This window comes from Apus apus, chromosome 11, assembly GCF_020740795.1.
Source record: "Apus apus isolate bApuApu2 chromosome 11, bApuApu2.pri.cur, whole genome shotgun sequence".
Taxonomy (NCBI): domain Eukaryota; kingdom Metazoa; phylum Chordata; class Aves; order Apodiformes; family Apodidae; genus Apus; species Apus apus.
In genome coordinates, this window is record NC_067292.1 from 1,002,136 (window position 1) to 1,016,614 (window position 14,479).

General features: G+C 41.1%; 1 protein-coding gene across 6 annotated transcripts in view; it reads right to left on the reverse strand.

The window, feature by feature from the left end:
• NFAT5 (nuclear factor of activated T cells 5) overlaps positions 1 to 14,479 on the reverse strand; it is a 62,126-nt gene that overhangs the window by 23,458 nt on the left and 24,189 nt on the right. For 4 of the 6 annotated variants that reach the window (XM_051629825.1, XM_051629826.1, XM_051629824.1 and 1 more), the window contains exon 3: positions 4,400 to 4,958. The exons of 1 other annotated variant lie outside the window; for it this stretch is intronic. In XM_051629825.1, coding sequence (XP_051485785.1) covers positions 4,400 to 4,958 — 559 coding nt within the window. Of the gene's footprint in view, positions 1 to 4,399; positions 4,959 to 5,422; positions 5,485 to 14,479 lie in introns of all 6 variants that reach the window. One more of the 6 variants, XM_051629828.1, reaches the window with a different exon arrangement.

Here is a 14,479-nt window from a genome sequence, read left to right on the forward strand (position 1 = left end):
ATGCAAACTCAAACACTCATTTCTGTCAAAACAGATTGGTAAATGTACATTAAAACCAAATTAGTTATTGTAAAAAGCTCTGACATAATTGCACCAATTTGAAATCTGCAGTATATGCAGAAATACTTTCTTTCCAGGTGAGTCCCTTAACACCTACTGCATCTTGTGTTCAGTTCCATAATTAAAACCTGAATGAAGAAGCCCTCCACAGCATAATGCTGTGTGATCAATTTTGTGTTCACTTGAAGGCACAACGGAAAATAACTCTTGATCTTCTACAGAGCAGGTTTGTACAGTGAACCTGAAGTCTAATAAACTCATTTAACATTAGCAGCTGTAACCATGTCCTGGCAAACAGCACAGGCAGAGAAAGGGCTCAGTGAGCTCACGCAGAATGTAAATATTCTTTCTTACTACCAAAAAGTAGTTTCTAACAGCTAATGACTCCAAAGGAAGCAGTTTAAACTAACAGGTGTGAATTGCCTAAAAAACAAATCCTGTTTTAATGTGCAACATAAAGAAGCAATTTATTCAGGATGTTTTTCTCAGGAAGAAAAGTGAAACACATTTTGTTCTTCAGAATGGCTTAGGGAGAGCTTTGCCACTGCGTGGGCTGCTCACTGACCTGAAGGCTGGGCTGACCCGCAGCGCTCTCTTCCCAATTACCAGATGATTTATACTTACACGATCAGCACCTTCCCTACAACTCCTACTGGGCACTGAATACCACAAGGCTACACAGTCTGAAAGTAATTCCAAGTCATTCCCAGCTCTTGCACAACCTGGTCCAGCCCTTTGCCTACAAAGGGCCTTCTCCTGCCACAGGGATTCCACCACACCTCACAGAACCATCACATTGTTTGGGTGGGAAGGGACCTTAAAGATCATCCAGTCCCACCTCCTACCATGGGCAGGGACACCTCCCACCAGACAGGTTGCTCCAAGCCCCATCCCACCTGCCCTTGGACACTTCCAGGAATGGGGCAGCCACAGCTTCTCTGGGCAACCCGGGTCAGTGTCTCACCATACTCCTGACAGACCTATTTGTAACACTCCTGCTTCTACTGAGCCTTCCAAAACCTGCTGACACATGTAACAAAGCAGTTAAGTGCTCCCCATGTTTCTGCAGGTGATGGTTAACCACTCCACCACAGACTGCTGACCAGCCGAGCCCAGGCTGGAGCCCAGCATGTGGCCCTGCACAGCCCCAGGTGCCCCAAGCTGCTCTTCAACCCAGCAGAGAGGCAGGATCTAGATGAAAAAACTAGCACAAGAACACTGCGAGCACCATCCTCCTGACAAGGAGTCCTGACTACTCTGCCATGGCCCAGTCAAACAGGCTGCTAAAAAAAAAAAAAATACAACAAAACACTATATAAAAATATTCCTTCTTTAAGGAAAAAGGACAAAACTAATCTTCTATGTAGCATATCCAAAACTGCGATCCACTAAATGAGCTGTCATTAACAGCACTATGCTCTTCACTTCTGCACAAGTCAAGCAAACGCGCTAATCAAACTCAAGCTCATTAAATACTCACTTTCTCTATTCTGCCTCTCAGGACAGTACTCCAATAGACTAATAATTAAAAGCAAGACATTTACAAACTTCAAGTGAGTATCTTCGCTTTTTCGTACTCAGAATTTTAAATCACACAGCTACAATCTCCTAGCTTCCCACAGGGAACATGAGAAGGAACGCTGGGCCTAGGATCTGGAATGCTGCACCTCGCTCGGGCAACGCTCCAAGAGAAGGCTCTGTGAAAACGCATCAAGGGGGTTGCCTAGTCTGACCTTGCCACACTAAGAAGTTCCAGCTCTATAAATTAACACCACACACTGAGATATTACTGAATTCTGAAGGGAAATGTTAGAGAGGCAGCCATCCAAATGGAATTCCATTTTGAGACTCAAAAAACAAAGTTCATTAACACTTCGGCCTTTCCAACGTTACTCTTAAAATCCAAGTCACCTGAATTGCCAACAGACTAGTATTTCATATCTTGTCATATTTATGTAGAGATGCTGCCTAACAATTATTTTTAAAGTGCTCCCTCTAGAAACTTAAAGTAATGATTACTTTCAATCAGGTTAGCTGAACTTAAAAGCAATTGTAAAGCCTTCAGCAGCACTCCTCAGTGGTGTTTCTTCTCAAATTATGAGGATATACCATTTACATGTCCTTTTAATTATGCATATACAATTAGTAAAATATTTCAGACGCACATTTATTTATTAGCTTAATTGTTACCAGACAATGTCTCCTCAGACCTAGTAATTCTTTTCTAAAAGAAGAAATGTAAGTGGCAAACCCCATGATTCTAATAAAACAGATTTCCCAAGTTAAGCTTTGCCTGGTCCTGCACTGGCATTAGGGCTGTACCAATGGCACCTGAAAGTGAGACCAAAGCATGATGGAAATCTGAGACTCTTTGCCCTAAATCACCAACAATTCATCCCTTTCTAAAAAGGCTTTCAGAAATTCCAACAGTTTCCACGGGAATATATTCTTTTCCTTCCTGGCTCTTAAAGCCAACTGACTAGAAGTCCTTTTTGAGGCAAACACTATTTCCACTCCACAGATTTCCAAGGGTGCTTCCCCTGCTCTTTTCTTAAAGCCAAAAGTATCTGAACTCCCTTGGCTGAACTCCATCAGCTGGAAAGTTAAATAAAACCCCAGTCACTTCTGTGACCTACATTTGTAATGCTACCTTCTCCATATTCCAACCACAAAACAAAGTCTTATAGTATCTTGGGCATTTTTTATTCCAGAGCTTTCATTGAAAAGGGCAGTTCTGCTACAGAAGAGTTTTGCTGCAGTTCAATCCTGCCTGTATGAGACACGTTAGGAAAAAATGGTGCTTCTCTACCCCTGCATTCCCAGAGTGTTGCTGACGGTACCGGGGAACGTTCCCTGGTTAGTCCCTGCTGTTTTAGGGAATGTTATAGTTGTGTGGTGTTTTAGACTCGAGATCACACATACTGCTCCAGAGTTCATGGAATCTCATTTAAAATTACATTTACAGTCATACAGTTCTTGCCTTTCCCTTTGTCAGGCAGCTCCTGAGCTCTGTGCTTGGTGGAGGCAGTTTCCCAGTTCCAAGCAGCTGCTTCGCATCCGTTCATTGGCTTCTTTGCCACGGTCTCATGTTTGACCTTATTATCAATTTTAGCTGGTGAAAAGGAGAGATGCTGGACAACTGCAGGCAGGCTTAGAGCAGCTGTTGGAAGGAGAGAGCAGTGGACCTGGAGGTCCGAGGGGACAGGAGTGGGTGGCAGAGGCAGCTCCTGTCTGTCCTTGCTGCAGCACCCAGGCTGGCACCCTCTGGAGAGCTCCTCACCATCACTTCCTCACAGCACAATTTTAAGTATGGAACTGCAATGACCCTGGGAATACAGACTCCAGGCTCTTTCCCTTTGGAATGTGAGAAGTTCATCATCTTTCCCATCAGTCAAATGTTAATATTCACCATTATTGTGATGAACGTTAGAACATATTGCAAGCACATACAGAAAAGTAAAAAAAAAAAAGGAACAAAATGTGCTCCCCCCAAAAAAAAAAACCACAAGAAAAATAAAAAAGCCAAATCTATCCACTTAGCCATCTAATAAAGAAGCCAGGAGTTAAAAAATAAATTAAAACAAGGTATCAACATATTATTGTGAACTGATGGAGTTTTTTCTTCTTTAAGCAACTACTGAAATGCATTTAGTGAAAAGTGTGAAGTGGGAGAGATGACAGACCATCACCCAGGCGTGCCCACGTACACACACATGCACACGACCCAGAAGCACAGAGAGAAACAAGATTAGAGATTTATTTCTGAAAAAATCAAATACATAAGTAAATTCACAAAAAAACCAAAATCTGGTTCACCGCATCATCGTGACATTTTGCAAAAAAGCAAAGCCTGTGTTAATTTGAACCATGAGAAATCCTAACAAACCATTAACTTCTACTCCCATCATTCTATTTCATAAATAAACAAAAGTAGGTAAAGTGCACAGACTGAAATCTTCACATAAAATCCTGCAAAAAACATTAGGATTTAGGGTGCACCCAGTCCACTTCTGCCTCTTTTTTTAAATACAATAACATTTTCATTGCTGTTTTATAAATGGAATTGTTCAATCTTTTAGGAAGTTCACTGCAACAAGAACACGAATGAGCTCATCAGTGCTGTGCCCAACTGCTGCAGGCAGTAGCTTTATCTTCTAGATAAGGGCTAATAACTCTAATGAGAAGCTACCGCGGGCTAGGACACAAAAGGGAACAGCAGACAGGGGAAGGGACTTATGCGAGAACCTGAACACTTGACAGGGGCAAGGGGAGTTTTATTAAGTCTGTTTTACATATGGTGACAGAACTTTAAAAAAAAAAAAAAAAAGCAGATACCAACCCATTTCCTGCTTTTGAGTTGCCTTTGCTGTCCGTGCTGAGCTGAGAAAGGACATAGTGAGGCGCTTTGGCACTGTCGGCATCAAATATATCCATGTTGGACTCTTCACAATCTCGGCGTTTGATCCCTGGCCTCTGCTTTGGATTTCGTTTGCGTGATTTACGTGGCACCTCAGTGTTATCATTGTAGGAACTGGTACTCATGTTACTGAAGTTGGAGGGTGAATCCTCCATCCACATACTGCAGCTCTGCTCTGACTCCAATCCACAGCCCTCATCCTGGCAGGACATCCGACTGTTGTCCAGCAAGTCCTCAGGTGGTGGCGAGATGTACAGGACTGTGTGTCTCTTCGGCGTTGACTGCTGCTGCTGGGCTGTGTTACTGGTTAACTGCTTGTCACTTACCCCTCGGGTACTTACCCCCACGGCTGAGGAGCAGCTCTCCACTTGCATAGCCTTGCTGTCGGTGACTGAGGTAGAGTAAATGGTAGGACTGGAAGAGGTGGTAAAGGAGCTGCAAGCACCGCCCATGGAGGAAGAGGAAGGAGCTGAAGAAGCATCTGCGGTGTATAATTCAGAAGTAAATACCAGATACAGGGTTCTGTGTGTGCTGGCTATAGCAGTCCCATTGAAATCAGGTGATTTAGGAACCGATTTCTTTCCCCCAACAAATATTTGGAATTTGGTAAAAGTTTTAGAATGTAAATGCATAAAGCAATACAGCCTGGCCGTACGGAGCTTTGGAGGTGTCCAAATAAGACTTTGCATGATCCACTGTAATAAACTTTTTTTTTAAAACTTAATGTTAATTCATGAAAATGGCTGCAAGTAAGCAGAGCTTTCATTGCCTCAGCTGGACTAGTTATTTGTGTAGAAGCCATTTTGTCTAAAATAATGGAAGCCCCAATGCAAAATGCTTATAATCCATATTCAATGCCAATTGAACCATTTATTGTTGGAAATTTTTATTTTTGAAAAAGACGGGACTGTGCTTAGCCACAAAATATTAAAATAAGTTTCTAACCTATGAAGCAGAGAACTACAGGTCATTTTTAATGCAGACACTCCCTGCTTCAGAGGCAAATCCTGGAATAAAAATATGAGAAAATAAATGAGAAAAAGAGCTGCTGATTATTCCATTATAAATGAGAAATAAAATATAAAATCAACTGAGTTGGTAGGCAAAATGGAACTGGTATCAGTCACTATCACGTAGCTGTTTATTTTGACCAGGGATGAAACATCTGAATAGGTGACACGCTGACATGAAAAGACATGAAATCTCTGTAATTTGACTCTTTCAGTCACTGGGACTGATTTCTCTCAGACCTTCTCAGCTGAGTCCCTGGTGCAGCCGGGACAGCTTGGGGCAGACCTCCGAAACGCTCGCACCAAGCGGCGGGTTTTAAACAGTCAGACTGCGACTCCTCTGGAGGTCACACGGATCAATGGGCTTCAGAGACATGAAATGACAGCTAAGAGATCAAACAAACCCCTGAAGGTTTCTGGAGAACAACAGAATCACTCCCACTGAAGAACCTGAATGAACTAACCAGCTGAAGGTGTAAAGCTGAAGTGTTTGAGAGGCAGCAGCGTGGACACGGGGCGTCAGGCACTTGCTGACACCAGCTGTAGCTCACTGAGGAATGACTACCTAAATTTTATATCCACATTTAAGCTTCCAAGGGGGAGAAGCTATTATTTCTGCACTGCTGACCACACCTTACACAATAAACACCCACCACAGGAATAATCTAGTTATGGAAACAAACTGTAGATAAAATATAGATAATCATACCCACATTTGTTCAGCTAGTTACTGTTGTCATAGAGGTAATACCTATTAAGAGGAACATAATGCTTTCCTTTCTATTTGGGATTTATTTAAAATCCCAACTATGATATTGACTTTGAGTCTAAAAGCTTGAGAGATAATTGAACTATTTTATCCAGTTTAAGCTATTTAAAAGTACCAGAATAAAGCATGTTCAGCATGATACATACATTTAACTAACAACAAACCTTCCACTAGGTCAGCCTACTTGTGATTATCAAGGGCTATCAATGACTGATGATAAAGAATGCAGAAACAGCTATTGTTTCTCAGTTTTTCTGTGCTAAATTAATTTAGTAGTGAACCTACAGTACTTCAGATTGTAGAATTTAGTGGCCATTACAGTCTACCAATAAACTATTCTGCTTTTATCTGTGTGGAAAGGCCCTTCCCCGAACCTCCCAGTGAACCAGGAGCAGATGAATGATACCAGTTCCATTTTCCAACTTGTTCTTTGGCAAATACAGTGGCTGAAACTGGACACTTCAGTCACTTTGAACTGCATTCCAATTTAAAGGCAAATTTATCCTTTCTATATCATGCATTAATGCAATGCTTTTCTCAAAAACATTTATAGGATTGGCAAGAACTATTAAATCTAGATATTAATTCCAGTGACAATATTTAGGAGCTGATTTGCAGCCACTTTGAGTTGAGAAAGATCATTGCTATTTGGGATGTTTACTTTGTTTTGCTGAAGTAGAATTAGTTTCCAGTCATCATTTATGCACTCCCACTGAAGGAAATCGGAGTGTGCAGCATGCACAGAGGGCACCTTCTGCACCAAGTGTTTGCAAACTGGACTCACTGCACAGCAAGATTTCCCCCATGTAAAATCGATTCTCCTTCTCACAGATGAAACCCAGCAGCATGCACAGAACAACGTGTCTGCCTGGCTGTGACAAATAAAGAATTCTGGACATTGAACCAGGTGGCAGGGCTCGAGAGCTGGGAGACTTTTCCTCCAACAGATTCATGTCAAAGATTTATCTTTTTGCAGCAAATCCTGGGAATGTTTTAGAAAGGTCTTTCGTGGCACTGCTCAGCCAGGGCTGCAGAGAAGCAGAGAGACTCGACCCCAGTCACACCCTGCTTAGCAAGTGGTTCAGTGCACACCCTGCCCAGAAACACAAGTGTACTTTTCCCTCATTTTCCTAGGGGAAAAAAAAAAAAAATCAATTGATCACTAGACAGAATCCTTTTCAGCATAAAGCTAAAAGAGCTGGTAAAGGGATCGTTATTTTGGGGTGCAGCATTCTGCAATATTTCAGCTGCTATCACTATTGCCACCCAAAGCAACTTCTCCTCCAGGTTTTTCCCCCAGAAGTTAGAAAGTGGGTATGTGTATGAATGTGGGTGTGTTTTCCTTTATACATGTAGAAAGGAAAAAAAACACTGTCCCTTAGAAATTTACCTCCATTCACCAGAGACACCCCTGTGCAACACTAAGATGAGATTACTGAAATAGTATCAAGCTAAACAGCAATGGCAAAATAGCCCCAGATGCTGCCAGCTGAATGCCACTGCCACCCCTGAGCACCCAACTGTTTTAAAGCATGTACAGACCAGTGTCTTGTCCAGGGTAAGAATTAAAAATATGTAAGGAAGTTTGACAAATATTACAACCAATGAAATAAACTGGCTATACTACAACAACCAACTACACAAATTTGAAATCTATTTTGGGGGATAAATTAGTAATTGCTTTAATAACATTTTAAATTATACAAATACTAAGAAACACAGTAAAATGCATGATTTTCTCACAGCGTATGCAGGCCTGTAGCCAACTCATCTTCTTTTGAACTAATATATAAATGGGGTCAACCAAATAAGAATATATAGTTACTCTAACGAATAAACCACTGTATGTTTTATACAGCTCCCATTTTGGTTTATCAATTTATTTAAAAGCCAGTGACCACATGTGTGTCTCATGCCCAAAGAAGCATGGTTGAACATGCTGCATTTTGGAAAAAAGTTTCTTTTCAAGCTCTCGGGAACTCAGACATGACTGGCATTAATTTAAAAGGTGAGGGTAGTTTTCACTTCCTAGGTTTGAGGAATGAAGTCTTCCCCAACATGCAAATAACCAAAATACAAGGGTGGACATTCCGTGTGCAGGGTGCACTGGGCTGGCTGTCAGAGGACACATACACACGCCTTTCCCAGTTCCAGCATTTCTTTTATTTAAGGTTAATTTCTTTAGACACAGATGAATGGGAATCATTACAGGTGGCTCTTTCATTTGCAATTTAACAGTGCTTGCAGTGACAAACATATGGTTCAAATGAGTACGTACATTTTGAAATATAAGACTGAATATACTTTAACACAGCCTCAAAACAAAAACTGCTTTCAGAGCAACAACACTGAAGAGAAGCCAAGTGCATGTTATGGCAAGTCTGCAGCCACAGTATTATAAATCAAACGTGCACCAGCATTACAAGGGAGACTTTTTTCCTTTTTCTTAATTAAAAAAAAAAAAAAGGAGGGATAAAAAAAGAGAAAACTACTTCCACATTAGAGCAACTTTGATCACTGTTGAAACTAAACCTCCTGAATCTATTTGTTGCCATCACTGTAACGTGTAAGGTAGTTGAAATAAGTAATTCAGAATTTGTTGCCTGTCCTACGAGCTTTTCTTCTCTGAGAGGGGCAGTGATATCACACAGCTCAGCATGAGGGAGCCCTGGTTCTGGTTTGGACATTGGAATTGACACAGCACTACCAAGATCTCTATCACGTGTAAGCGAAAGACAGAAAATAACCCAGAACTAACAAACTAAGTGGTTGGTGCTGGAGTACAGAATGCAAGTGAAGATAAGCAATTCCTCTGCACTGCCCTCAGGAAGACTAAATCTCAAAGGAATTCCAGTTGTTGGTGACAGCAGTCACTTGCACGTTTGCCTCCTGCTCCCAAACATTCCCCTCGCTTCCAGGCAGTGAACAGAATTACATTCACAACCAAAAGACTGAAGAATTCAGGCTCGTTCTGGAAATAAAAAGCAGCCAAAAAGCAAGCAGTGGAAGGAGGGATGCACCGCACGTGGCATGAAAGCATGCTAAAAATCACAGGCTCAGATAGTATCAGAGACCAAGGGAACACAAAGCAAAGAGCATCCCCATGAGCAAATCAGTGCAGTCTGTTGCTTTTCAGTAACATAAAGCATTGCACAAAGAAAATTCATTACCTCCTGAGTTAGCAACTCAGGCAATGACATATATTTCTACATCCTATTATCTTCTGAAGTCAAACAAGGCATTCAGCCTCTAAAAAAAAAGGTCTGAAAGGCAGGAGAAAGAAAAAAAAAAAAATCACTACTTGGTATTGAGGGAGCCTTGTCTTTAGGTAACACTTACGTGGAGCCAATCCTGAAATCCTTGTTCATTCTTTCCAAAGAGATCCTTAAATACAACAAGGATTACCAAGTTCTCAGAAAGAAACAGATAGTGTCCTGATGACCTTTTTTTATTGCATTTTATTGCAGCTGGAATGCTCAGTCATTTCCCAGTCTGGAAAGCTTAAGGTTGTGGACACAAATAAACTGGAGACTTTTTTTTTTTTCTCTCATGTTTTTCAGCCACCTGTGCATGACCAGCCAGGACTGCCAGAAGGCCAGCAGAGAACTTGCCTTTTTCTCAGAACCTAGCCTGCATCCCATGTGATCCTCTTAAGTGTCAATTAATTAAACAATTAAGTGTCAAAAATGAAAACTCACCACACAGGGTGAGGCTTAGGAGATGTATAAGCTTAATATACAAAGTATACTAATTCATGTTTGTTAATCTATCCAACATATCATGCTCTTGGATAAGGCTTTTGTATGTTAATTGGTTTGTTTGAACCACTGGACACAGAAGAACCATTTCAGAACAAGACCAGAAAGATACCATGTGCAAAATTGCCAGCATCAACCCTCGTGTTGTCAAAGGTTTTAAAGGTAAAACCCAGAACTTACAAAGTGGCTGCAAACCTGCTTTCAACACCTCACATGCCAAACTGGGGGTTCTACTTTTCTTCTTCTTGTATTACTGAGGTAATGTCAAAAACTTTTCCAAAAAGTTTAGTTTCAAATCAGTATCAATCCACTATTTAGAAATAAAAAAATAAAATAAAATTAAATTAAAAAAGAAAGAAAGAAAAGAGACTTATGAAGAAGTCTGAAAACAAGACCGACCTATACCCTGGGTGAGATTGGATGGGTTAAGTGTCTCTGGCACTATTTTTCTTCACTATTGACAGACACTGTCACACAACCCACCACTCGATGCCTGTCTCTGAATGGCGAAGCTAGAATGCAAGTTAAGTGTATTAATAGAGAAAAAAACTAGCATCCCAGCAAATATCATCAAGCAATCCAATTCACCAGTTATCAAACACACTCAGATTCAAGATAGGTAGGTTAATTTAATTTACATTAAGCCCAACAGTGTAAATTCCCCTTACATTCACATGCTGAACCAAGCAGTGTATTATACTTTGGGTAAATACATCAATCAATCTGTTGCTGTTATAAATGACATTGGTTATTCAATTAACACTCAAGTTGAAGTATCTAAGAACTGTTGTTAGTGGCTCACACACACCAAATTCCATGGATCTTAGAGCCTCCCCGCTCGGGGCGGTAACCGGCTGCAGACAAGCAAGTCAGAACTCTAGGAGCCTCAGCTGCTCTCTTCAAGCTCTACCTGTCACCTCCTCAACTCCCCCAGCATCCGCTGCCCCACAAGGGGTGTGATCAACCTGATGCCTCCCTTTAATACAGACTCTTGTGCTTTAGATCCACAGTTGTTTTTTTCCTAAGAAATCAATAACTCCTCTTGGCCTTCATGACATTTTCGATGGTGCCACTGCAAACAGCACCAGACTGCTCTCGGCCCCTCACTGCCTTGAGCTTCCCTTATCCATTAGGGAACAGGGAATTCTCTTGTTGGAAAGTAATTCTCATGCATTTCCAATGTAAGAATAAGAGCCATTTCATGCAGAATTTGCCATAAAAATCTCTCAGACTGATAGAACCGCTTGTGTTTGATTGAGCAGTTCTAGAAAACTGGGTTTACTGACTGGATGAGAGTCAGGAAGACTGAATTTATTTATTTTTTTTTTAAAAAGAGAGATGCCAGGAATAAAACTTCTTTTGTTCACATACAGATCAGTGCTAACAAGCCAGAGGGGTAAGGCACTGAATTTATCCCCAGCACCAGGAAGATGCATTTTCAAAGAGTATCAGGATCTGGTTTAAAATAATTTTGTAAGAAAGATTTGACCCATGAGCGAAGCAAGCACACTGCAGACAGAAATCCCTGGAAGACATCCTCCTAGGAAATGACAGGAAGGCACTTCCAACTGGGAGGGTGGTGGGAAGGGGAAAGCCTACAAAGAAATGGAAGTTTTTACAGGCATTGGAGACCAACTACAAAGAAGAATCTTTTTTTCTGATAATTTGTTTACAAGATGTAATTATAAGTCCAGGATAACAGAATTGCAGCCCTGACATCCTTTCTGAAATTTCTGGTAATTATTTCTATATCAACAGGAAAAACTGACTAATGACACTAGGAAGGATGAGAAATTGACAAAATATTTTCATTAAAAATAAAAATTAAGAAGCCTGACTCTAGCTACTCAGAAAACAAACCAAAACAAAGCAAATAACCCCTCACATCTCCATTCTGAGTCTTTAATAGAATATTTAGCTTGAGAATTATGAAAAAGCCTTATCTTGACAGTGGAAAACATGCCCCATAGCCCTCAGCACCTCATCTCTACCCCACAGATGATGGAAGCACTTTCATCCCTTTCTCTACAGTACCAATTGAGAAGCAAAGCCTTCTTTCATGATTAAAATGACAAAAAATGCTTATAGCAAGTATTTCAACAACCCTGATCAAAAAAGCCAATACTCCTGTTTAGGACAAGTAGTTTGTCCCTTTAATTACAAAGGAGCAGAAAATGGACATGACCACAAAAAGGTGAAGCACCATCGCCTACCAAGTATTTTCCCAGGATACAATCACAGATGTTTGTGAGTCAGAAAAAATTCAACACATCACAGATTAATTGTATCCAAATAAAAAGGATACAAGAAGAGACCAGTAAATACCTTTCAGTGGCATAAAATCTGTTCCCTTGCTGTTACAGCTAGAACACTGCTCTTTTGTGGAGAATTTGGTTTGCGATAAGAACTAGAAACTGTCAGAATGGAAACGATGCAGGAAATACTTTCCTGGGGAGCAATCCAAAAATATGGAAAGATATGCCTCTGGATAATGGAGAGCAGCTTAAGAGATCACCAACAAGCTGAAGCAGCTCGTTCCAAGATCTGCTGCAGAAAGAAGAAAGGGATGATAAGCCGAGAAGCAAGTTTCTGTAACAGTTTTCTTCACTGGGGTTCAGAAGGTTTGAAAATTCCTGTTACTGGATATAAAAGATGAAAATGCAACACTTGTTTAGAGTACGTGGTCAAAAACACTCCTGAAACATCCCCAAAAGATAAGAACAAGGTGCTGACCTACCAACTAAAGTCACCTCTGAGAAAGGACTCACATCAGCAGTGTGAATTTTCAGCATTTGAAACGCTGGTTCAATGTGTCTTGATCAGCACAAAAAAACCTGTTCAACCTTTAAGAACCCAGCAGAAAGAATGAGGCATCCCTCCTTGCAACTGGAGCTTGAAAATATTGTGTGGAGGGCATTATTAAAGCTTCAGGCACATTTATTTTGTATAAGACATATCCAGGCACAGCTTACAATGACATTTCTCAGCATGACACCCTCATGCATTTCAAGAGTCTGAAAGATGATTCATATTTAATGTGTTTATGGTGCCACACCAGGCAAAATCCTCCTTTTCCTGTCCCCTGAACAGACTCCTGTAATTCAAAGAGCAGAGGGAACAGTTTCTAGCAGTAAAACCAGATCCTTCTCTTCCCTTCTGCTCTCCAGAAGCATAACAGAATTAGAAGCTTGAGACAGCAGCTTAGGTTGTGAACATTGCAGCTCAAAATCCTAGAGTTCTATTAAATTATACTTGCCTGTTGGATATCAGAGTGGGCGATACCTCTTTTGTCTGGATTAATGAATATGAGATACACATTTATTAACAAATTAATGAAAATCCAATCAGCAACATTCCATTTTAATACTCTTAAAACTGTTCTGTAAATCACAAAACAAATTTCCAAATGGAAGAACTAGAAGTCTGCCCCTGCAAGGCCATCACTGCTAAAAACAGCCCATCCTGCTCCTCCAAAAAAAACAGATGAATTAACTGCAGCAATATATATTTCTCAGCTACAATGTGATTTATATGGGAAAAGACCCCACAGCAAGCCCCAAGTATGTTTCAGACAGATTTACTTACTTGGGGTTCTGGGCAGCAGAGAACAAACTGTGTCAACTATTAGAGGAGCAGTACAAAGCTCTCACCACTTGGGATCATTCCTGTAATGTAACCCTCTCATTACCCAGAGTGATAATACCTGCAGTTGACTTCTTCAGACAGTGTACCAGCAGCATGGCACAAGCCCTTCCTCTTAAAAACCAGAGTAAGTGAGATTACCTACAGTGCTATGGAGACTGAACCATCATTTCCCAAAAATGTGAGGGTTTAGAGCAAGTAAGAGCTGACATGAAAATTAAAAATAGAAACTCAGAAAGCAAGGGAAAGGTTTCAGCTACAGGAACATTAGGTTGCCAGAACCACCTTTCCTCCTCACCCTGTTGCCTGTACAGTGTCAGCTCATTGGCAACGTCTCTATAGTCTGCTGTTAAGGAGTTGATATACTCAAATGAACAGTCAGTCTTGGTTTTTAAAAAATAGCATCTATATTACCTCCCAACACCAGAGGGAGGATCAGGGAGTGTTCTTTCCCCCTTTCTGCTCTGTCTCTACAGCTCTGGAACACGGGCTATGGATCTGTTTTGCAGGTGAACATTTCTCTGAGATGCAGGTGTTTTCTTTCAGGGATGGGGTGCAGGTCAGGAGAAAGACAAAACCAAACCAAAATCCCATTAAGACGTTACACTGAAGCTCTCTTTCTGCTGTCAGTCACTGGCCACGAGGCTGAGCCTTCCCTGACACCTCTGGACTCGGGCACCCACGGCACAGCCCTGGGTTGGGGCCCCCCTCACCAAGCAAGGGTGCAGGGCACAGCTCACTGCTCAGCCCTCCTGGTCATCACAATTATGTGTTTATAAAAGACCAAGATTCAATTGTTCTTGCCCTCACTGTAGTGGAAAGT